Genomic DNA, 26,121 nt, shown 5'->3' on the forward strand with positions numbered 1-26,121 from the left:
AACAAACTCTCATTCAGTTTCCATTCGCCTATACACTCGAAACTATAAATATTTCACTGACAGAGATATAAATATCACTTTTAATCAAACACAAACTAATAGAATGAAGCATTCCCCCAATCGATAGGAACTAATTATACCAGTAGTAGTAATGAAATTAATTAGAACTGGATTATTACAGGAAATGGAATAAAATAACAGTAGCCAAACGAAGTTAAAAAACGAATATAGATTATTTTGATTTTCTTGCTGCATTGGCGAAGGCGCGATTATTTTTTGATAACCATTTAAAACTGATAAAAAAGTGCCTTCTGTATGTTACTTGTCAATTAGGTTATCTCATGGGTGTTATGTTACCAATTAGGGTGTCAATGTCTTTTAGGTTTAGTTAACAGTAAGAAAAAATTTAACAAGTTGACATGACAGCATTCTTAAGATGTCTTAAAAAAATTAACAATAAAACAATGAACGTTTTAATGCTCCAATGAAAATCTATGCTTGCTAAGACTGTAAAACTATTTATATTTTAAGTATTAACTCGGCCGTAAAAAATTAAAAACATAAACAAAAAGATTTAAGAGAAGATGATGTAAATCAATTTTTCTATCAATAAGATCAGCAATAAATCAATAAACCGATGTGGAAAAAATAAGTGAGGGATAATCTCGAGATTTGCCTCTTTTCAACACAATATAATTTTGTATAAATCTAATGTTAATTTGGAGTAAATTAATGCAGAAATGACTTTTGCAGTCTATCAAATAAAACAGACAATACACGTCGAAATGTTGCCTGATCAAATTAGACTTTTGATTTATAACCTCTCAATATTATCACTAACATTTTAAATGATTTTGTAGACATTTGACAAGGTGGACTAGAACCAATAGTAATCGAATTTTATATACTAATTCGGTTACATGTTTCGACGCATCAGACAGCATTCTGTCTCTTTTTACAGAAAGTTAAATAATGAGATATTGTTTTGCTTTCAAGAAGTTTCCAACTCGTATTTGGAAAATAGATAGGCCATCTAAAACTCCCAAATTATCTAGATTAAGCACGTATGGTGTGTGACTTAGCATTGCTTTTACCTGGTGTGTATACAATTATATGCAAGGCTTTTGTATATGTATAAACATATATAGTCCTTTTAGCAAATTAACCTATTTTTCTCCTTGTTACAAACAATTACAAATGAGCGATAGTAAAATATTGGCCAAAGTATAAAGCCAATATGTATTTAAATGGAAAAATGTCAAAAATATGAAGGTAGATGTTACTACACTACAATAAGAACATCTAGAATCTGCCATGTCAAGAATTACTTTAAAATAAATTAATGAAATGTGAGAATATAAATAATGTAGAACATAGATATGTGATATTGTTTCTATATATACTTTTTATATTTTTATTAAATTTTAATTTAATATATTTTCAGAAATTACATTGTTTTTTATTTAACTTTCGTTAGTCAATGAAAGGTGACGTAAGGACTATCACGTACCGCACCTGCATGAAAAGATTTATTAAACTAACAATCAAGTGTCTTCTCAACAAACTTTTTTGTTTACAGATGCCTATAATAGAGATTTAAACTGATCAATCAAAATACTTGAATGAGCGATTATAACTCCAACTAGATATCGGACGTAGCGAAGTTTTAAGACCCCTATTGAATTTTCTCTCTATTACTCGATGGCAACAATGTCGATCCTATGTGACATTTTGCGTGGGGAAGCAAAATTGTAGTTTTTACTATTTTTCTCGCAATTACTTTATTATTTTCCTACCATATAAACCTTCCCTGAACTTCAACAATTATTTGAAAACCAAAATTGGCCAAATCGGTTCAGTGACTCTGGAGTTTTAGCGAGACTAACGCACAGAAATTAATTTCTTTCTTAGGAAAAAATTAAGGAGGGCTTTGTTAGTTTCCAAACAAATGCAGTGGAAATACGTAACAGGCAGATTAAAACAGTTCGAAATATTTGACAAACGACTTTCCGAAAACCTAATAAAACAGTTTGCTGTTAAGTATCATTCAATCAACGTCCATCTACCATGTTATTTCCAGATAAGGTTTCGAACGTAATAAGTAATTACGATTACAAATTCGACCCAAAAATCCCACGGGATAACCGTCCCTGTTCCCCGAATATCTTTATAATTTGTGAAACGAGTCCCGGTGACGTCTTAATAAGCCCTTCTCAATTACATTCCGTCGGCGATTGGCCTAATAAAGCGACTAAATGATAAGGTTTCGGTTCGAACTTCATTAAGAGCAAGCGATAGATCTAGAATTTCGTATGGATTCAAATGTGTGCGTCAAAAAACAATGGAAAATAATAACAGAAAAAAAAACATATAACCATTACCGCGATGTGTCTTTGTTATGCTGGTTTCACTGTTTCTAGTTGCGCATAAAATATCAGCTTTCATTGTTCAGTTAATATGATTATTTGGCCTAGATAGTTAAAGGAGTATATAAATATGAATTGTAGAGAATAAAAACTATTTTTAACAAAAAAAAAAATGAACCGACTGCAAAAAAATAAATAAGGAACTCACTAAAACGCAAAAAATCAGCAAACTTAGATTATTAACACAAAAAACATTATTAACATTAAACATTAAAATGGATACATAATTATTTAATTTATTATGTTGGTTCATCAAGCAACAAATTATATCAGTTGCTAAAATAATATTGTAAATAATAAGTATATATATATATATATATATATATATATATATATATATATATATATATATATATATATATATATATATATATATATTATCGCTAAATCTCGAGAAAGGCTGGACCGATTTGGACAATCTTGGACTTGAATTATTCGTGGAAGTCCAGAGAATGTTTAAGAGGTGAATAAATAAGAAAATGCTCGAAATTAAATAAAAACAACGAAATTGTTTTTTCTTTGATGTATCCCCATCGTTCAGAAATCAAAGAGAAAGAATAGTTTAAAATGAATAACTAATTAGAATTTTTATATCTTTATTCTCGGGAGGTAAAAAATAAACTTAATTTTAGCTAACTACAAGTTGTTCACTATATATCATATTATTTTTATATAGATTGATAAATCTTAAGTTTTGTCACAAATTAAATTTCTAAACGCAACCATAATACTTGACATTTGACAACCAACTAATATGTCGATCCATCTTCTATGTGGATCGATACCTCGGACAAAGAGTGCATCCTTCTATCTCTTTGAGTGACGATTACTGCTACGTGCGCGATAACTTTCTTAACTTCGTTAATGACTACTTAGTGATGACTACTTAGTAGTGACACTTTATTGCTAACTGTGCGAGAACATTTCTAACATAGTTACAATTTACGATGCCGAGGAGAAGACGACCTGACTTAGGCCGTCGCAGTCAATCAAATGTGCAAAGAGCCTCACGTGCTAAACGCACTGATGACCGAAGAGAAACAGATCAAGAAAATAGTCGTATTGCTAGGTCAGAATTACGTTCTTTAGAGAGTGACAATGAAGTAGATAGACTTAGAATGCAGCGAGTTCGTGCACACGATATAATGAAATTGAGTGATTCCGAACGAAGACACAGTGCTCATGTGATATATATATATATATATATATATATATATATATATATATATATATATATATATATATATATATATACATATATACATATTACAAATAAAAGTTTTAATTTTAAGTAAATATTGTCAAAACAAGACATGTATTTTCAATAGTATTAGAAATACATAAAATTACAAATACATAAAAACAAAGCTGACTGAATAAACGGATACCTATAGGACCATATTTCGGTGGGAATTCACACCATGCCAAAAAGAGCGTCAATATGTCATCTGGAAGATTTGGAGTCATCCCAAAACCATTTTTTATTGAAGTTTTTTAAAAACAATAATCTGTATTTATATTTTTCTCACACCGGCAGTTATTTTTATATGAAAATTTTATATTTCGTGTCATATATACGATGATAGTTTTATCCTAGGGTAGATTATTATTTTGGGATGAAAAGAAAATGAGAATAAATCAGATTAAATTTGAACCATCTGTGGAACGAATGCATCATTAGTCATTTCGTCAGAGTTTTTAGTATATGAGGTGAGAATACATTATAAATGTTGAATATATAACAACAGTGAATGTGAGTTTTCCATTATTCAAAAGAACACTGAAGATATTTCGCAGCTCATGGGGCCATATTAATCTGATTAGTGTATTAAATTTAATATACCTCCAATGTTGATTAAATTTTCTATGTAGAATTTTTAGAAAGGACTCATTTGAAGAAATGATTATAAAAAATATTTATAAATTCAATAAATGTCTATTAAATAATCATACATTAGATACACATATTTTAACAAAAAAATGAACCTAATTCAAACAATAAATAAGGAACTCACTAAAAAGTACAAAATAATAAAACTTACAATTTTAATACAAAAAAAACGTAAAATAAAATATTTATATCATTGTCATAATTAAATAAAAATAAACCGAAACCTCATTTTACCTATTTATTACACGTATTTTATATTCTACTATATCCACATAATTTAACTTAATACCTACCTAAACAAATTTATATATTTACAATATTATTTTAACTACTATTAAGTGATCACTTAGAAGTCGGTGTCGAGCAACAAATTAGATTTGTTTTCTTCGTAATTTAATTTTGTGTATATGTCACAAACTTTTATTATTATTTTTGTATTGTCTGGGCTCGGCACCGACTTCAGACTGATCGTTTGGTAGTAGTTAAAATAATATTGTAAAGATAAATATGTTTACGTAGGTTACTTAGTTATTACAACAATTATAATGTACATAATTTATTTTAAGTTTGATTATTCTTTAATTTTTGTATATTCCTTATTTACTTTTTGAAGACGAAGAATTTTCTTTTTTTAGTGTTATATATTTACTCAATAAATCACGCCGTTATTTTATTATAATGGATATTATAAGTATTATAATGGATAGTATTATAATAGTCCAATTAAAAGTGCCGCCCGTATGACGAAAAATAGGAAAACACTTCAGACCCCGTCGTCCACTCCCTAACTTAGGTGATTCGACAAATGCTCTAATCAAATTAGAACAAAAAAGTGGATATCCCCGTTGCGATCCGAAGCCGCGACCTCAGCGTATGATCTTAACGTTCTAACCCTTACACAACAGAAACAGTTGCCTGCAATTTTTCTGCGACGTCTCATATGATATGATTAGTGCTTAAAAAGCAAACTGAATGGCTTTTACACTGAACCACTTGAGATTTTTCATCACATCAGCTCAGCAATAACATTATACACAAATATTTAATTATTTTAGATAAAAAAATATGTGAAAAATGTGTACGTGCCTTTGAAATTTTTTTTCGAGGTTTTCCCTCGATTTCCCCCCTGCCCCCCATCAGATCCTGACTTGGTTCCAATGGCACTACCTCGGAAGTGTACTCTTTCGAATAAAGAAATAATTTTGAAATTTAGTCAATAATTGAGGAAGAAATCGGCGAACATACATTAAAACAAAATATACAACCAAACATAAAACTTCCTTCTTTTTTGAAGTCGGTATAAAATATTTAGAAATTCAATAAAAGTTTATTAAATAATCAAATATTACAGAAAATAGCTGACACCTTAAAAAATAATAAATTAAACCACAGACATATCCTTTGAAATAAAAAAGATTTGGATTAAACAAAAAAAAACTTAGCATAACAATGGTAACAAATTTGCCCTTTAATTAATCAATGAAATAAGATTTTAGAAATAGGCAGTACTTATTATGTGTCTGTCAAAGGAATCAGCAAACTTCTAAAATAAAATACAGATGCAAACAAATCAAACCAACCATAAAATGATAAATCATTTTCTTCATGTTTACACCACAATATATTGTGAATGTTGAATTAGGTGAAATTAAATACAAGATAATATTTATTTTTAGTTTTCTTTATTTTTATTTCAAATGATCTCCTCGTTTATGTCCAGTAAATGTCCCGACCCGTGCCAAGTTGTTAGTCATCGAAAGTACCCGGAGCAAAATCAGGTTAATACAGCTTGTATTAGAAAAGCTATAAAATATAATTATGACACTCTGCTAAACCTTGAACTTTATTTTTTACTGTTTAAAATATAATGTACGAACTTTTGAAGATTGCCAGTGTACTTTAATTTAATTTAAATTTTATATCATTCGTACTGACACTTCCTTTTATTGTTGGTCACCATATTATTTCATTCCTACGGACGAAGCAACTCCTGAAAGTATTTCTTCCATCTCTCCATTAATTATTATTCCTTATTTCATATTCATTCATTGTTTCCTTTTTTATTTACCTTTTCTCAACAGCAAGTTTTTAAAACTTTATAAAGTAGTGTTAAATTTATCTTTACTATTTGTCCATGTATTCCCCTTGCCTCTTCTGTCGTTCTTTTTACTCTTGAACTGTTCTTTTATATCTCGTAACTTTCAGTTGACTTTTCACTGAAATGGTTTCCAAGTAGTGATCACTTACTATTTCTGCTGCATGTCTTGTGTCACTCTTGTACCACCCATTAAATTAATAATGTTTATTAGGTACTTTGGTACTAGCACCTTTTATTTATATAGCACATTTTCTGAGTTTTATACTGAAAATTTGATCGAATGTAAGTTACAGTAAAGGTAGTACTGATTATTTTTTCGATTTCTGATTATTTTGATAGAGAAAAAGGTAAAAATTTATTCTTATTGACACTGGACTAAAACAGTCATAACTTGTGTATTTTGGTGTGGAAAATCATCAATTTTACTACAGGTGTTTTGTTTATTAAATATCACTTAATTTCGATGCATTATATTTTTATCGAAACAGGCACATGTAGCCATAACTTTAAAACTGTCGAAAATTTTACTTTTCTAAGGTTACCACCGTATTCAGGACAAAATTTCACATAATTAAGGGAATTTTTATCCATGTATATTTATTTTAACCAGTTTGCAAGAGAAAAGTTCAGAAATTCTGCTAAACTCCCAAGCTATTGAAAACATTAAAATAAAAATATAGCCATCATATTCGGCATACCATTTTACATATGTAGTGATACTTTCATTGTTATACGATAGTGTGTATTGAAATTGTATATATATTTATTAAATAATTAATTAAATGTTCGATACAAATAATTTTTAAACATGAAAATAAATTCTGCTCTAAATCATATATCTTCAAAACAGTATTTAAAACACATACATTATTTTATTTAACATAAAATTATTAAAAAATGCCCAAAGTTTCATTAGTTTATCGTAGCAAACATTGATAAAATGAAACTTTTATTACATACAACCAAGAACATTTTTGATGAGACAACTTATTAAATATAACAATATTCTTCAATATAACTTTCATATAAGTGGGGATTAATAAAAAAAACAATGCAGTAGTGTAATCATCATTAAATTCTAGACAAATTTTCATTTTCATTAATATAAGATAAATTACATCCATGCTAGATCATATTCTGTTAGCCATATATGATTTTTTTACTACTTTTTTTACTACTAAGCGTATTAAAGAATATATTTATTATTACTTTTGTAGGTATATCAACTTCAGCAGATAAAACAATTCAATATAAGAAAAACCAGACATAAGAAAAATAGAGAGAGAAAAGAGGAAAGTAAAAGGTCATTTGAAAAGTCCCCGGCCTGAAATAAAGATGGCGCTACTAGAATTAAATCCATGTTTTTTTAATTAGAACTAACCCTCAAAAGATGCCTGTTCAAATTTGATAGCTGTCGTATCATTGGCTTGTAAATTATAGCATTTTGAGTGAAGCAGCATTTGTTATTGTGAAAAAAATCGATAAAAAGGAATTTCGCGTGTTGATAAAATATTGCTTTTTGAAGGGGAAAAATATAGTTCAAGCAACAACTCGGCTTGATGTCGAGTTTCCGGATACTGCCGCAGGAAAATCAACCATCAAGGATTGGTATGCTAAGTTAGACGTGGTGAAATGAGCACCAAAGGTGAAAGCAGTGGACGCTCAAAAGGGGTTGTTACCGACGAAAATATTTTTAAAATCTACAAAATGATTTTGAATGACCGTAAATTGAAATTGGATGAAATAGCAGACACTCTAAAGATATCAACTGAACGTGTACATCATATCATTCACGAATATGTGGCTATGAGAAAGACGAGTTGATGATTAGGAGCAGTGTTTGAAGATGATCAAGCGTAATAAACGTTTTTGCGTCGATATGTGACAATGGATGAAACATGGCTCCATCATTTCACTTCGAAGTCCAATCGACAATCATCCGAGTGGACAGCACAGGATAAACCCGCTCCAAAGCATGGGGAAACGCAAGAGTCGGCTGAAAAGGTTATAGGGTCTGTATTTTGGAATGCGCATGGAATAATTTTCATTGACTACCTTGAAAAAGGAAGGAACATCAACAGCGACGATGATATAGCGTTATTGGGCCGTTTGAAGGACGAAACCTCCGAAAAACGACCGCATTTGAAGAAAAAGAAAGTGCTGCTTTACCAAGACAATGTCACAAGTCAGTAAAACCGATGGCAAAAATCCATGAATTGGGCTTCGAACTGCTTCCTCATCCACTGTATGCCCAAATCTGGCTCCCCAGCGACTTTCCTTCCTGTTTTCAGATCTCAAAAGAATGCCCGCTGGGAAGAAATTTCTGTCAAATGAAGAGGTGATCGACGAAACTGAGGCCTATTTTGAATCAAAGGACATATTATGACTACTGACTGACTGACTACTTATAATTCTATTTTGTAACTTATATAAAGTTCTTATAGCTTCAAATTGTGTATCCGCCTTTGTTCACTATTTCATTTCAGATAATAAGCCAGGTCTAGCCTTTATTCCCTACTACTCTGTACATTAATTTGCCATCATTATTACTTCAATTATAGTATTTTGCACATAATCTTAATTAAGTCTCAGAAATTGCATTATTTGGGTCATAATTCCTATTCAAAAAAGATGCACTATTTCTGGCAACAATTTTTTAAGATGCTATTAAAAGACGAACTTGCCAAGCTACCGATTGTATATCAGGAAGAAATAAAATAATAAAATGTTATCAAAATAAGACTATTAATGTAGTATTGACCTAATTCTTGATCTATCTCGATCTAATTTTAAGTTAACTGAGACGTACTAACGTCAGTAAGTACTTAAAATTAACAAAATACTTGAAACCTAAACTACATGTGTCTGATATTAAATAACAACAGAAAAAATCTTAACGATATGCTGCATTAAGAAGGTGTATAGGGTGTGTAAACCAATACTGAGAATTTTTCGCAATTTCAAAGGTTTGTTCAGAGGAATTTATATAATGTATTTTGCTGTGAAAGTATTGTCCATAATTACCGGCCACTTTTCTGTATCCGTCAAGTATAAAATAATAGTTTTAAACGTAAGTAGTTTAAAAATTATCACTGTAAAAGGAAACTCAATTGTCTCGATTAGAAGAAAAAAAACGAATTTGTGATTTCATTTTATTTTGGAAGAGAAAAGTGCGATTCTTTTTGGTTATTGAAACGGGACTATAACCATCATAATTTATGTATTTTACTGTGAAAAAAACTGTAGAGTTATCTATATTAACCGCACACATTTTGTTTTTGAGGTATCACTTAATTTAGATGCTATGTATGTTTTTATTGAACAAGCCAAATTTAACTATAACTTTAAAACTTTTGAAAATATCAAATTTCCAAGATAACCATCGCATTTAGAACAAAATTTCACATAAATAGTATGTTTATTATCAATGCTTCATTGCTTTAACTACTGTTAAAAAGAAAACTCTGAAAATGGGCAAAAATCGCAATTTTTCCTAAATATATATATGGAAAAATCTCTAAAATAATTTTCTTCCGTGATTGGGCTGGTACATTCACATTACATGTATTTTTTGGTGGGAAAAACAATAAAATCGTTCATTTTGGCTTTAGACATCTTATATTTAAAATATCACTTGAATACAATATACTTTGATACAAGATAATTTTGCTCAGAAAGCACAAATTTCACGATCATTCCCAGACCATTGAGAATATTAAAATAACGATATTGCTATCATATTCAGCATAACAATTTACATATGTGATCATACTTTCAATGATATGTAATAAATTATATTGAAATTACATTTATTTTTACTGGATGACTTAGTGAATTATCTATAAAAATATTTATCAAATATGAAGATAAATTTTATTTCTAATTATATATCATCAAGACAATGTGAAAAACCGATACATTATTTTATTTAGCATAAAATTCTAGTACTGCAATCAACATTATTATTACTTTGTTGCGATAGAAGAAGTTAGAAGAAAACTTCATACGTCATGTCAACCGTCTCAAAAATAAACGACGAAGGAAACGAAAAAAAAAGATCACTGCAAAAGAACGCTAATTCGACTCAAAAAGAAGAAAAGAATAAATTTATGATTCGGTATAAAATCTCTGACAAAATTATCATAGTTCAAAGGGATTCTGTCTCATCAATCTCTGGATAAGTCCATTAATGTCGAGCAGTTCTACTACTTCAACGTTTTAATATTCACGCAATCTTTCTTGATGTTATTTTGCCGACGTCTGTCTCTTGTGTCTATAATTTCTCTCCTATTTCCACTTTCTACCATCCATTAAGTTGTATTTTGTACTAACAGCTAATATTTTGTATGTCTTGGCTGTTATACTGTGATTGATCTCAAAAGATTTTATTTTGGAAGAGAAAAGTGCGAATTTTTTTTGTTATTGAAAAGGGACTATCACCATTATAACTTGTGTATTTTGCTGTGCAAAAACTGTAGAGTGATCTATATTAACCGCACATGTTTTGTTTTTGAGGTATCCCTTAATTTAGATGCTATGTATGTTTTTATTGAACAAGCCAAATTTAACTATAACTTTAAAACTTTTGAAAATATCAAATTCCCAAGATAACCATCGCATTTAGAACAAAATTTCACATAAATAGTATGTTTATTATCAATGCTTCATTGCTTTAACTACTGTTAAAAAGAAAACTCTGAAAATGGGCAAAAATCGCAATTTTTCCTGAGTATATATATGGAAAAATCTCTAAAATAATTTTCCTCCCTGATTGGGCTGGCACATTCACATTAGATATATTTTTTGGTGGGAAAAAGAATAAAATTGTTCATTTTGGCTTTAGACATCTTATATTTAAAATATCACTAGAATTTGATACAAGATAATTTTGCTCAGAAAGCACAAATTTCACGATCACTCCCAGACCATTGAGAATATTAAAATAACGATATTGCCATCATATTCAGCATAACAATTTACATATGTGATCATACTTTCATTGATATGTGATAAATTATAATGAAATTACATTTATTTTTACTGGATGACTTATTGAATTTTCTATAAAAATATTTATCAAATATAAAGATAAATTTTATTTCTAATTATATATCATCAAGACAATGTGAAAAACCGATACATTATTTTATTTGGCATAATATTCTAGTACTGCAATCAACACCATTATTACTTTGTTACGATAGAAGAAGTTAGAACTTCATACGTCATGTCAACGGTCTCGAAAATAAACGACGAAAGAAACGAAAAAAAAAGATCACTGCAAAAGAACGCTAATTCGACTAGATAAGAAGAAAATAATAAATTTGTGATAAGATACAAAACTGCTAACTAACGTCTCATCGATTTGATTCAAAATAAATCCACTTTTCATCACCCGTTACTATCTGATGCAGAAATGACTTCCAATGGGTTGGGTCTTCATCCAATAACTTGCAGATCCACATCTTCAAACATTGGCCCGCCATCCACCAACGTTCCTTGTCTTGCCAGTCACGTTTCTACCAGGAAACGAACGACCCAACGGTGACTTTCGGCGGCTTTTTTCTTTTGATTAAATGATAAAAGTAATGCGTGCCGCAAACGCACGTCTTAAGACACGAAACTTGAAAATTTCAAGGAGATATAAATCCAAGACGGTGTTACTTCCACAAAAGTTAACATGTATAGCGACCGTTACAACCCTTTAGGCCACCACGCAATCACCTATATCAAAGTCAAAGGTTGCCAACGCTGGTGGATTGGTACTATGCGGTTCCCGGTTATAAAAGATCACCACGACGACGTATCCCTTTTTTCTTTTCTCCACCCCCCTGTAACAGTATCACTTCCACAAAGCTACCGTACTTCCTTTACCTTAACATAATATCCTGTCCATTCCCCCGTCGATCACATGTATCAATTTAAATCGCAAAAAAGTTTACTCAACCAGTGTTTTCAGTTCTTCTGTGAATTCCTTCCACAAAATAGTGTGATGTCAGTAGAATAATATGACATATACGTGTCGGATCATAACATTACATAATTAAGCCTAGCGACATCTGTTAGAAAAACCGGCAATGACTTTCCGGTACACCTGGTAAGTGGAATTAAGCACATACCACGGCAAAACAACAACAAAAAATAGTAATCATAAGGTTGAAGTTCACGGAGCGTTGAGTTGCAACCAACTAAGAACAATTACCATTAATAGTAATCTACGGCACCCCAGTAAGTCATCGTTAACCTGATAATTATGATATGGTCGCGAAAGTTGCCCGACCTTCTGGGAACCACTTAATATATTTTATTTAGTGGTATGTCGTGGTAAAAAGTTACGGACCCTGGAGGGACATTTTATATGTAAAATGTTATTCACAAATTCTCGACGTGTAATCAACATTTAAATAGTTCCCTAACATAACAACAAAGAAGACAGCGATATTACGTATAAAAAACATGTTTTGGTTGTAGTAAACAAAGGAGAGATTATCTTAACTGGATTTGGATTATCAAAATAAAATGTGTATCAGTTAATAATAGGTTTAGTTAACCCTTTAAGATTTTTCAAAATCAAATTATTTTCGGAGATATAGCCGTTTTATTTTATTCGAGAAGGTTGCTATACAATTTACTATGCATTTCATCGTCCATCGTATCAAAGTAAAACTATTAATTTGGATTTTTAATATTTTCAAAATTCACAAATGTGAAAAAAATTATAAAAAAGATTCTTTTTTTTTTTCGAAGAGTCCTAACTTGACGAAAAAAATGTTTGACACGATAGAAGAATGTACAGAGAAGACTCACATCAAATATCAATCGGATCGGTTCAGTAGAACTTGAATCTAAACCTACATTTTCATAAAAATGCTCAAAAAATTACATATCGAATTGGAACAAAAGTTTGGAAAATTGTGTCGTCGTGCTCTTGTATTAGTACAAAGGTGATTATTTTTTTTCAGTTCAGTACCCAATATTTTTCAATAATGTTCCGATTGAACATTATTCCAAGTTTCAAGAAGTTTCTGCTTGCATCCAGTAAATGTAAGAGCTTTTTATTCAATACCATACGACGTCAGTTGGAGATACGCCAAGATCTTAGTCCATTTTTGACTATATATAGAAAAACATATGGGAAACTATGGGGCAGACTGCTAACTACTACGATGCTCTCTGAACCTTCCACAGTTCGATTTCTTCCTACAAATCCCATTTATTTGATCCCGCTAGCTGAATTCTTCGATAGTATGATTATTCATATCACTGTGTCATAATATTGTCATATTCATATGCTGTAAGCATCCCTATGTACTAATTAAATATTAAAGTCTTTTCTTATTTCTCACCCTGTCCATCTTTGACCGCTGACTCATCTGAGCAGGTACTTCATTCCTGTTGCTCAGACGTTCGCATATTAAATAACAATGAACCAGATGTAGAAGTTAAAATAAATTAAGTCAAGATAATTATAAATTCCAAAATAATAAATGAAAATATTTCAAGCATATTCCAATGGAACAGTGAAGTGTCTTATTTATGTTATCAGTTGTTAGTATCACACCTTCTGCAAAAGCTCCATATTTTATAACCTTTATAACCTTGATGAAGATAATTTAAATTAATCTATATTATTTCATTTAGTTGCTACTGGATCCGTGAATTTACAATTAAATAATTAATTTACGATTAATTTTGAGTGAACGTTTAAAGGTGATAAAAAATCGCTCCAATAGTTAAACTTAGCCAACAACAAAAACTATATGAGCATGCAACTTTCCAATGTCATTTTGAAGGTAACGATAAAATGCGGTCCATTTAAATCAAACAATTATTCTTGTGGTTTTTCTCGAAAAACTATCCTTTATATATAAGTAGATGTTTTTTCGACGATTTAGTAGATATTTCCTTTGTTCCTCATGAAACAATAAAAAGATGGAAAATTATGTTATAACATAGTTAATTTTTAAAACTTGACAAACCTTTGTTTATGTTGAAATGGAGCAAGACGTATATGCCTTTTCTCCCTCTGCCAACACTGACGGGTGTTTTTAACTATCATATTATTTTGCAAATAATTTGAATTATATGAGTATCAAGTAACTCTGAACGTCTACAACATTAGGGTAATTTTATTAGTTAAACCATTATATTAAAATTACTATAAATTATTCGAAAGCACTTTTACTACCCTCGATGGGAATTCTTGCCCGCATCTTTTGCATTCTTATCGACTATCATTCACATCGTCAATACCTCATTGTCCTTGAATTAAACACATTAACAATCACGAAAATATAAGGATATCCTTCAAAAAATATGAGAAAAAAAGTTTAATTAAAAAAGTTTACTTGTTGAATCTACTAAACAGCTCTTAATAATATAACATGGTAATTTTAAAAAGACGTTATTTATAATTTCTATAACACGAAGTCGATTGTTTATTACGGAAATGTGAAACCGCATATCAGTACGACCACAAGTTATTCTTCAATTTCCTTTTAAACTAAATGGTTTAGTTTGTTACACTGCTTTAAAACTTTGTAGAAGAGAAAAATCATGTAATTATAGACACATAAAAAATAAAAAAGGGCACATAATAAATGAAGATGAAAAAAATAATGGAGAAATGCTTTCATGGAGATTACTTTCAATCACGAACAAGAAAAGTGAAAACACAGTGGAGATAAAAATTGAAGGATTAAAAAATATAAATATTATTTAATGGTGCCACGATCATATTTTAATTAATTTGTGTGCGAAACTATCTGTAGACTTCTTATTTATTGCAAGAATGTATTATGAATATGAAGAATTATCTATTAAAAGAATGTACAAAACCAAATTTAACGAAACTTGTCATTCAGATATTATGTCAGCAAATATCGATTTTTATTAAAATCATTAATACTGTACCAAATCCTGACTAAAGGCAATTTAATAACACAAAACATAATTAGTCGTTGCTTGTTCTGGTGGATGAAAATAATAAATAGGATTGGTGAAGTAATTACCATAAAATCAACCGACAAAATTCGTCTAGTTGTCAAATGACTGCAAAAACATTAGTGATAATATGAGGTTGTAGTAAACCGACAAACGTACTGTTGTGTGTATTGTTGGATTTTACCGAAAAGAAAGTATCGATATACGAAGTGTGTGACGAATCAAGATGACCTTGATTATTACTTTTTTTCGAGATTAAATTTATGAAATGTATGTGTAATGTAATGTATGAATATAAAAGAGTTACACAGTAGATGAGATAGATGAACAATAGACTGTTACCGTCTTACTCTAAATCACTACATCTCAAATAAAATTATGAGGTGCGGCAAAGAATTGCGACAATAGACATACTAGTCGAGAAAGATATACAAGCAAGAAATGCATACGTGGAAAGAAGGATTGTCTACAAGATACACAGAAAAAGTAATTGACAAATGGTATAGTTGTGAACTAGAGTTAGATTAAAATTAACAATTTAGTTATTGACTTGAATAGTAGCTCAGAAAGCGGCCCAATGAAACTTTCTGGGTGTGGAATTATGATTCAATACTTACAATACAAAGACAGGGTGATGAGAGTGAAATATCACTTTTATAATATCCGTATTTTTGTAGCTTTATGGCAGTATTTTGGGTCTCCCTGGCAAATTGTTGGCCAGTATTTGATCACATTTTGTTATCGCTACCTGGCCTCTGGCTTATTTGGAATATGAAAAAGCCTTTATAATCAAACAATGATTAGAAGAGAAAGGTTAGATTGGCAGATTCAGTATGTTTTCAAAGCAGGCGTGATATGCATGCAAAATTAAATAGGGCGAACCAAAGAGTTCTAATTAATTCGGTAATCGCACAACCCAAGATAATTTTTGAGTCAGGGCCCCAGAGTGATATAAAGACCCATATTAAAAATCGCCTAAAAAACTAGGTAGTGTACAATAAAGTGTTTCAATAATTCGCAAGAATGTCTAGCTGAGATCGTTAGTTAACATCCAGTTGTGCAACCAGAATGTAAAGTGAACCAACGACAACAAGAGAGGTAGTTTTTCATTAACACGCATTACTTGGATACACAATTGTTAATTAGGTAGATTAGGCCTCCAGGGGATACAAGATCTAACGTATAACAATATATAAAATATAAAAGGATATAAAGTGAACCAATGACGATGAGAGAACTAGTTTTTTATTAACACACATGGTTTGGGAACGGGTTCAGTGTAAATATAAGAAAACAGCTCTAACCTACGAACTATTGTAGCTGTATAATTAACTGCAGTTTAAGTCCTTCAATAATATATGCATTAGATATACCTTAATGTTAAAATAAAATAAATTTAATATTATTATTTTGTTTCCTTACATTATTTATATTCGAATATTGCACCAAAGTTAAAGTTAGATGCGGCAACACAAATATACTTCCATCGCAAACAAAAAATATTAAAATCAATAACACACCCTGTAGAAATTCAATTGCACTGAAACATCAGCCGTTCCAAGATCTCCCGTCGGTTTCTCATCGCCGCCATATGTGATGGAACTTCCCGCGACAGCGTTGCGTAAAAAATTCAGGCCGTATTTCAAGTCTCATCACGAACTGTCGTATATATTTCCCATTTGGGACGGGACCAATAACTTTTTCCTGTTAATTTTCTCTCCTCCGTTTTTTCGCTCTTTTTACGGAGTAATCAGACCGTTCACGTGCTCCCAACGACTCCCCCCGAAATGGACGGGACTAACGCCTCCATCTGGGGGGCAGTTGTTTCTCTGGATGTCGACAGAATGTGACTAGAAAAATATTCACGTATTTACTTTCGTTTTTTTTTGTTCTCGTAATAAAAAATTGTGGCTTTTGTTAATATCACTGTTTGTTTCTGTGACAGTATATAAGCGTGTTATTAAAATACATTGGGGGAAATAGAAGGTCCGTAAAACATCAATAAATAGATGGTATTTGACACAAGATTTGGGTAGATACTTGTCGCTAAGTTTAAATCATAGTTTTAATTTATTAGTGTAATAAATGTAAATTTATTTTTTCTGCATCCCTATGCCGGTATCTCCGTATAATTCGTTATAATTTTGGTTAATACTGACCTGTGACGGGAGCTTCGATGTCGATCATCGTCTTCTCGGCGCGCAACAGTTGCGCACCCTCATTGATGATGCGCAACGCTGCCGCCTCATCGATGCGACCTTCGAGGATGAAGTGCTGCTTGAGAACGTCGGGTTTGGGTTTCGCAGTCTTCGGATCGAAAACTTCGGCCACCGTCAACTTATGGCTCGGGGGAAACGGTACAGCTGCAAAGAAAATCACGATCAGTCTCCAAATAATATTTCTAGATTAAGTCTTAAAAGCTATTACAATCAAACATCTCAAATAGTAGATGTAATAACGAAAAATAAATTAAAAAATTAAATATCTTATAAACTTGTTGAATCATAACAGGTTAGTTTAAAAGTTCCCGGCCTGACCGATAGATGGCACTACTAGAATTAAATCCATATGTTTTTAATTAGCCCTAACTCTCAAAAGATGCGTGTATAAATTCAACGGCTGTCGGATCATTAGTTTGTGAATTATAGCATTTTGAGTGAAGCAACTTTTGTTATTGTGAAAAAAAAGGATCAAAAAGGAATTTCGCGTGTTGATAAAATATTGTTTTTTGAAGAGAAAAATTACGGGTTGTATACTAAGTTTAGACAATTTCATCGGCTAAATGGTGACCGCGATTCTCAACTTTCGGTTCTTTTTAAGGCATTTTTCATGACATTCTACAACATCTGATGATGAATTTTTCCAATTTCGTGACGAATATTGTATTTAAGACGTTGAATCGTTTATGGCTTATTCACATAAATTCTTTACTTTAGAAAAACATGAGAAAAAGTCTGGTGCTGTTAAATCCGGTGATCTGGCTGGCCCATGCTAAATAGCCACTTCGCGAAATTTGTTTTTGTGGAAAAACGTCATTCAATAATTAAATTGTTGAACGAGCTGTGTGTGCTGTGGCCCATCTTGCTGAAACCACATGTCCTCTAGCCCTTGCTCTTCCATTTCAGGCCCAAGAAAATTCAAATAATGTCTTGTACCGTTCAGCAGTAACAGTAACAACACCTTGGTCATGAATACCACATCATACAGTTGTTTTTAATGGATGTAATGATGTTTCATAAATTAATTGAGAATTCTGTGTTCCCCAAAACCGACTGTTCTGTTTACTGACGTGGCCACTGAGAAGAAAATGGGCTTCATCGCTCGTTATCAATTTGGACAAAAAAAATAATCAATTTCATCAGACAGCCTTAGGATTGTATTACTGCACTCAATTCGTTGATCAGGATCCCTCGGTACCAATTTTTTAACTAATTAATTTTGAACGTTGTTTTCAAAATTTGCCTTAAACTGCGTGCAAAGATGTGTAACTGGAACCACGTTTTCGAATTGTTGTTTCTGGAGACTGCAACACTATCGCGCATCAGAACCACAGTTTCAGCGTTACGTCCGTTGCCTTCCAGAAAGGGGCCCGACTGCTGTCGTACCGTAGTGTCAAAAATTCTCATGTAAACGATAGATTGTAGTTTGGTGAGCGGCAAGACTAATAATAATAATAACGATTATTTTCAATAAATATTGTCCCTATTTCTGCTCGTTCTTGTAGCGTATATTTATCCATAATAAAATTTGGACGTCTACTCAACACAATAGTTAAAGCGAAACTGAGCTAAACGTCACATAACCAAGATGGCGCGCAACCAAAATGGTAGCGGGACTTTTGCCCCAGCCGTCACTACTCTATGAATGACACGTACTGAGAAGCGAAACCTGTCACTGAGGCTTCAATATTGGGATTTAATGCACAGTAATATCATCTGTTACAAATCCTATAAAATTAATTTATAGGCCTGATATTCAAATCGATACCGCAACGTCCAGGGTAATACTTCGAAATACAACGAAAATATAATCGCATTCGGCTTCTAGAACATCACCGAATTAAAATTTACGACGCAAACTTCTCCAGCCGCCCCCCATAAACCGAGAACCTCCACCCGGAGAAAAACTCCAGACCCTATTAAGGGCGGGTCTCCCATTTTTTACGTCGCCAACGACGCGTAACATTGCGACTATCTAATCCTCATCGATTACCCGAAAGTTCGATCATTAGCTGCCAGCCAGCGATCCTGTTTACTCCGGAAAGTTGTAGATTTATGGCCGAGGGCCTGGGCGTGGAGCAAAACGAACGGTTTTCGCGATCCGATGCAGATTTTTTCTTTCTGGCTTCTTCGCATAATCTCCAGAAACTTTAAAATGATTATTAATGGTCTCTCGGCGAAATGAAGTACGTCCTAAGTGACTTGTTGCGCGAGCTTAATTAATAGGTCAAGCAGAAAACCCAGAATTTTTTTATTGAAAACCATGTTGTTGATAAAGCACGTCTTTGGGGCCGATATATTCACATTTAAACATTCTTCTCATAATGTGTTCAACTGAACTAAAGGATCTTCTGGGTTACTGTTGAAAATATTCAAATTTTGACGGATTAGGTCTAATTTTCTCTATTGATTTTAAAATTAAATTATGAATTAAAATCAAGCAACCAGAGTAAAGTAGAAAACAGTAGATTAACGAAAGCCATAGAAGGCAAATTAAAGATGAATAAATAACAGCTCAATTGCAAAGTCCCAGGACTGACACATAGATGGCGCTACTAGAATTAAATCAATTTTTTTTTAGTTAGCCCTAATCCTCAAAAGATGGGTGTATTAATTTGACAGCTGTCGGATCCATTAGTTTGTGAATTATAGCATTTTGAGTGAAGCAACTTTTGTTATTGTGAAAAAAATGATAAAATGGAATTTCGCGTGTTGATAAAATATTGTTTTTTGAAGGGAAAAAATATAGTTGAAGCAAAAACTTGGCTTGATGCCAAGTGTCCGGACACTGCCCCAGGAAAATCAAACATCAAGTATTGGTATACTAAGTTTAGACGTGGTGAAATGAGCACCGAAGACGGTGAACGCAGTGGACGCCCAAAAGAGGTTGTTACCGACCAAAATATTTTTAAAGATCCACAAAATTACTTTGAATGGCCCTAAATTTAAGTTGAATGGAATAGCAGACACTCTAAAGATATCAACTGAACGTGTACATTATATTATTCACGAATATATGGGTATGAGAAAGGTCTGTGCAAAGTGGGTCACTTTTGACCAAAACAACGATGAGTTGATGATTCGGAACAGTGTTTGAAGATGATCAAGCGTAATAAACCCGAGTTTTTGCGTCGATATGTCACAATGGATGAAATATGACTCCATCATTTTACTCTGAAGTCCAATCGACAGTCATCCGAGTTGACTGCACACGATGCACCCGCTCTAAAGTGTGGGAAAACGCAACCGTGGGCTGGCAAGATTATGGCGTCTGTATTTTGGGATGCGCATGGAATAATTTTCATTGACTACCTTGAAAAAGGAAGGACCATCAACAGCGACCATTACATAGCGTTATTGGATCGTTTGAAGGACTAAATCGCCGAAAAACGGCCGCATTTGAAGACAAAGAAAGTGCTGCTTCACCAAGACAATGCACCGTGTCACAAGTCAGTGAAAACGATGGCATTTCCATTACTCTTTCGATTTTTAACAAAAAATGTTTCCGTTCAATAATAAATAAAGTATTTACTTTGTTTTAAAAAGCTCTAGTAGTTATTGTGCGATCACTTTTAATTATGACGTGGATTAGTTCTTTTCTGTGATTAGGTATATGTTTAATTTTTATTTAGTATTTATGGTTATTGTACATCTTGAATGTTTAGGTTTTGATTAAGTTCTATTGCAATGTCTATATTTATTATAGTATATTATGTAGAAATAGTAATTAACATATTAAAATACGTCAAAACATTTGTGGGGTATTCCATTCCTTTTTACAGATCCACAGAATATTCAAATATTAAAGAAATTCTACTTCGTCTAAAATTAAATTATAAATTGAATGTTAATAGTATTCAGTAATTATTTTATTCTTTTTCTTTTTTAAAGTTAATACGTGAAGAAATATGTGCATGTCCGTCTCGTTTATGCTACTGTAGGAAAATATAAGCACATATAAGATTAACTGCTCCAAGAAATTATCTCCGTTCTTTCCTCTCTCACAATTTATACAGAAAAGAGTTCGTACATCTTCGTCTGACATCACCAATTGAAAAAAACAGTCGAACCGTATATTTGACTGAAAATAATACTATATTAGTCGATAGTTCCCAACTCTGGCTTTTATTTATTTTTATTTAGTTATTAGAACGATTATTATGTACATATTTTATATTAAAATGTTTTTTTGTGCTGAAAATCTAAATTTGATTATTTTTTAATTTTTAGTGAGTTCCTTATTTATTTTTTGTAGGCGGTTAAATATTTTTGTTCAAAATATTTTATTATTGGCATTGCTACATTAATTATAATTAATTCATGTTCTTTGATAATTAATGCTTCTCTTAATGTTATACAAAAACGTTGTTAATTATAATAACAGTATTGTTTTAATTGAGTTCTAATATTGAGATGCATACCTTGAGTGGCATTTGAACCTGCAGCTATGACCTTTGCGCTACCCAGGCGTCCTTATTATTTTTTTACTAAACTATTATACGTTTATTGAGTTATATAAATAAAATAAATCATACTGTTTATTTTCGCTCGTTAGTCACAAAGTTTTATGATTGCATTAGTTGACCAGTAAAATATAGGAGATAAAATTTTCTAGTTTCGCAAAAACTAAATAGAATTACGTGTTGTTTGTTGTGCTGGGCCTTAACGTAACTAGTCGAAAAACTAGGGAACGAATTAATTTATTGGCCTATAAAATACTTTTACGGCCTTTTATTTTAATTATGTTTTTCTTTTATGAAATCGCGAGTTATTTTTCGTTAGTTTCATTTCGTTTTAGATATCCATTTGATTATTTCGGCGACCACGTTTATAAAATATAATCTCGTGGCCCTTTTTGAGATTATCCGATAGCTTTGTTATATATTTTCTCGTTTTTACTTCTTTGGATTTGGTATGAAATTGTTTCAGATACAGGAAAGTCGCTAGGAATTATTGTAAAACATAATGAATTATTTTGTGCCTATCTTAATGTGTCTGGAGGTAAATTACCTGTAGTTATTTATTGGTAACCCCATGAGAATGGTGTCAAATGCTTTTCAAACATCTTCATCGTTCAGAAATTTGTGTTACTTGAAATTGAGGTCTAAAAATAGTCATTAATTTTAAAGTTTATTTGGTAGGGTGATAGTGATTGTTTTATTGAAGCGTTTTATTAAGAAAAATGATTAATATATATATATATATATATATATATATATATATATATATATATATATATATATATATATATATATATATATATATATTATATTTGTCTGTGAACGGGTATTAAAGAAAAAAACTATTAATTTACTTAAAAAACTGTTTTATTTTACATAAAGAAGAGAAAGGAAGACACTGAGTATCTAGTAGAAAACAGACCAAACACTGGCACTCGTTCACCATTCTTAGGTTGGCGTTGACGTTGAATTAGCAGTCATTCCGCAGTTACTCAAATCGTTTTTTGGTGAATTTACGAAAGTTCCGGCAAAAGTATCACAGCTGAGGCTTATAAATGAAGGTTATAAATATATGACTTAAAACTTAATGAAGAACAGACCAAAGCATTAATAACTGACGCATCGCCTGCTATTATAACTACCAAGGTCTAATTAGAGCAGAAGCAGGAGTTCAAGAATTTAGGATTAGTAACGCAGAAGAATAAGTGTTGAACCAAAACCAAAATCCGCATCTGTGGAACGCTTGGCTCAAGTAGCAGTATACTGAATGAGAATTAAACACTACCCCCAAGCGCCAGCTTTGGATTGATGGTAATAATGACCATTGACTAAGATAAAATAATCTCTAGCACTAAGCACTGCACGTCAACTATACTTTACTACCTTTAAATTGACATTTGTTTTCAAACATCTATAAGTGACTACAGATTTGCTTAAATATAATTAAGAATATAAAGAAAGCTAGAGTATATTGAAAAAACGTAGTGTCGAATATATACAGGTTAAAATTATACAGGTAAAAAATTATAAAAAAAATAAGGAAGTCTGGCTTTTTTTGCTTGTGGTCCATTACCCCCAATAATATTAATCATCAAATATCAATTAAAAGAATACGGTAACAAAACCAGTTCCATATTTGCTTGGCCGGTTAGTTATTCGTCATTTAACATACGCAATTGGCGGAATTATTGATAAATATTCATTGAGGCTTATTAACACCTTGAGCATGTATATTGAAGGAACATCGTACTTCTCATCAAAATATTTCATTATATTAAGTCATTTTCGTAATAATGCTTTTGTTATCTTAATCAAGCCGATCACTTTGTTTTATATTATTAATTAACATGTTGTATAACATGTCCACACAGAATTATAAGAACTGCCAGCAAATGTAACATACAACAGGCTGAAATATAAACTGGGCATCATCCGAGAGGTCCGAAATTGACATGCAAGGGTAATACCGTTATATCATAAAATACAATTTCTTTTAGTTACTTTTATACAAATCCCTTTAAAACCACAATTCCCAAAAATGCAACATTATCAAATGATGTTTTGAGAGCCATTTTTTGTCTATATATTAATGGAACTTATACCAAGTGTGTCGGTAAAACCTATTGTATTGTATTGGCCAGTTGGTTCTATACTTCCGCACTATATTGCATAGAATAAACCATATAAAAGAATAAACTATATTGTATTTCTTTTCTAACGGAGGTACGTTGTTTTCGAGTCAATACATAGACTCGATCGAGTGAAAACAACAAAAAAATCTAGAATATTTAGATTTTGTACTGCATTAATACTTCTATAGGAATAATAATTAAATTGTTGTGTTATTCTTGGCTTAACATACGTTGGTTTTAAAATATGGGAGATCAAAGGTAAGTGCTGAATGTAAAGTTAAATTTTTAAAAGTTATAAAATCCAAACAGCATCAATTTTAATATATAAATAAAAATTATTATATATTATATTATATCTATCTATCTATATATATATATATATATATATATATATATATATATATATATATATATATATATATATATATATATATATATATATATACTTGAATTATTATTGTCCTCTATTATCTATATCTATATCATTATTGTTGGAAATAGTCATTTCATTAATGGCGTTTGTCGATCAAGAATGGTAGCAAAAATGGTAGTAGGGACTGGAAATTGCCATGCCATTAGGAATTGACGTAGTCATTGATATGAATAACGATTTAGATTAAACAAAATGTGCTTTATTCATTACAGCTTTATAATACATTTTAATACGAGATATGATATCAAAATCGAATATAATGTTATGTCTAATCTTCTGGAATTCCTTGCAGTTATGTAATAAGTCGCGGCGATATTTATTTATATTTTTAAATTAAATTTTCAAATCAAATGGTCCGCAGAGTATTGCAGTTTTCGTCCTTTAATTATTTTCTAAGTATTACAGTGTACCACAAGGAAGTGTATTGGGACCAATACTTTATCTACTTTACACTTGTGATATACCACAAAAGGAAAATATCACGATGGCTACATTTGCTGATGATACTGCGATTATAGCTGTTAGGGACAATAGTGAAGAAGCCTCACAAAAATTACAACGGGCAAGTAACAATATAAATAATTGGACACAAACTTGGAAAATAAGAATTAATGAAAGTAAATCTGTACATGTGCAGTTCACCTATAAACAGACCGTACAAGCACCAATAACATTATAATATCACTATCATTCCATATAGCAACAACGCTAAATATCTCGGAATGAATCTCGATGCAAAACTTCGCTGGATGGAACATATGAAACATATGGAAAGAAGAAAAGAAAAGAACTGGAATTGAAATACAGGAAAATGTACTGGCTAATTGGAAGAAAATCACAATTATCAGTACATAACAAATTGCTATGATGTTCTGCAAAGAGTAACATTAATAAAATATAAATTTTTCAGAACAATGTCCTGAGAGGTATTGTGGGTGCATCCAAATACTATAGAACTGATTGACCCTACATACGAGACCTTCAGATACCCACAGTCAGTCAAGAAATCAAGAGAAAGGGGGCATGAGGAAAGACTCCATTCTCATACTAATATTGAAATATTGTAACTTTTGGATACCACCAGAACAGGACACAGACTCAAAAGAACCAAACCATCTGATCTTGTGTAATGTTGTGTAGTGAGGTGCATATATTAAAAAATTCAGCAGTAACATGTATAAACATTATTTCACCAGAAACTGAGTTAGGGCCGATGGGTCCTCCTAGTTATATATCTAGATTTAAGTTAGCATAAAGACAAATTGTAGGTTAGACGGAAACGACTAGTAACAATATATTAATTAAATAATAAAATTTAAAAAAGTATTACAATGATATTTTTTATCTCCATTTTTTTAATTATCCATCTGTATCTCTTCCATAATCCTTAAATTGTTTTAAAGATAATAACGTTTTATGGGAGCAACTATCCAATATAAACTATAAGTATTTTATACGTCAAATACTGATGCTAAATCTATTTTAGCATAATAATCAATAACTGACGTATAGTTACGGA

The 26,121-nt window shown here is 31.3% G+C and overlaps 1 protein-coding gene across 5 annotated transcripts in view; it reads right to left on the reverse strand.

Annotated features, from left to right (window-relative positions):
• LOC143198754 (serine/threonine-protein phosphatase 2B catalytic subunit 3) overlaps nt 1-26,121 on the reverse strand; it is a 252,955-nt gene that overhangs the window by 209,968 nt on the left and 16,866 nt on the right. For all 5 annotated transcript variants that reach the window (XM_076408226.1, XM_076408225.1, XM_076408224.1 and 2 more), the window contains exon 2: nt 17,518-17,721. In XM_076408226.1, the coding sequence (XP_076264341.1) occupies nt 17,518-17,721 (204 nt within the window). The remainder of the gene's footprint in view (nt 1-17,517; nt 17,722-26,121) is intronic.

The sequence above is a fragment of the Rhynchophorus ferrugineus genome, unplaced genomic scaffold (genome assembly GCF_030347505.1).
Source record: "Rhynchophorus ferrugineus isolate W39M unplaced genomic scaffold, kcgeb_rfMv2 rfM6, whole genome shotgun sequence".
In the NCBI taxonomy this organism is placed as follows: Eukaryota; Metazoa; Arthropoda; class Insecta; order Coleoptera; family Curculionidae; genus Rhynchophorus; species Rhynchophorus ferrugineus.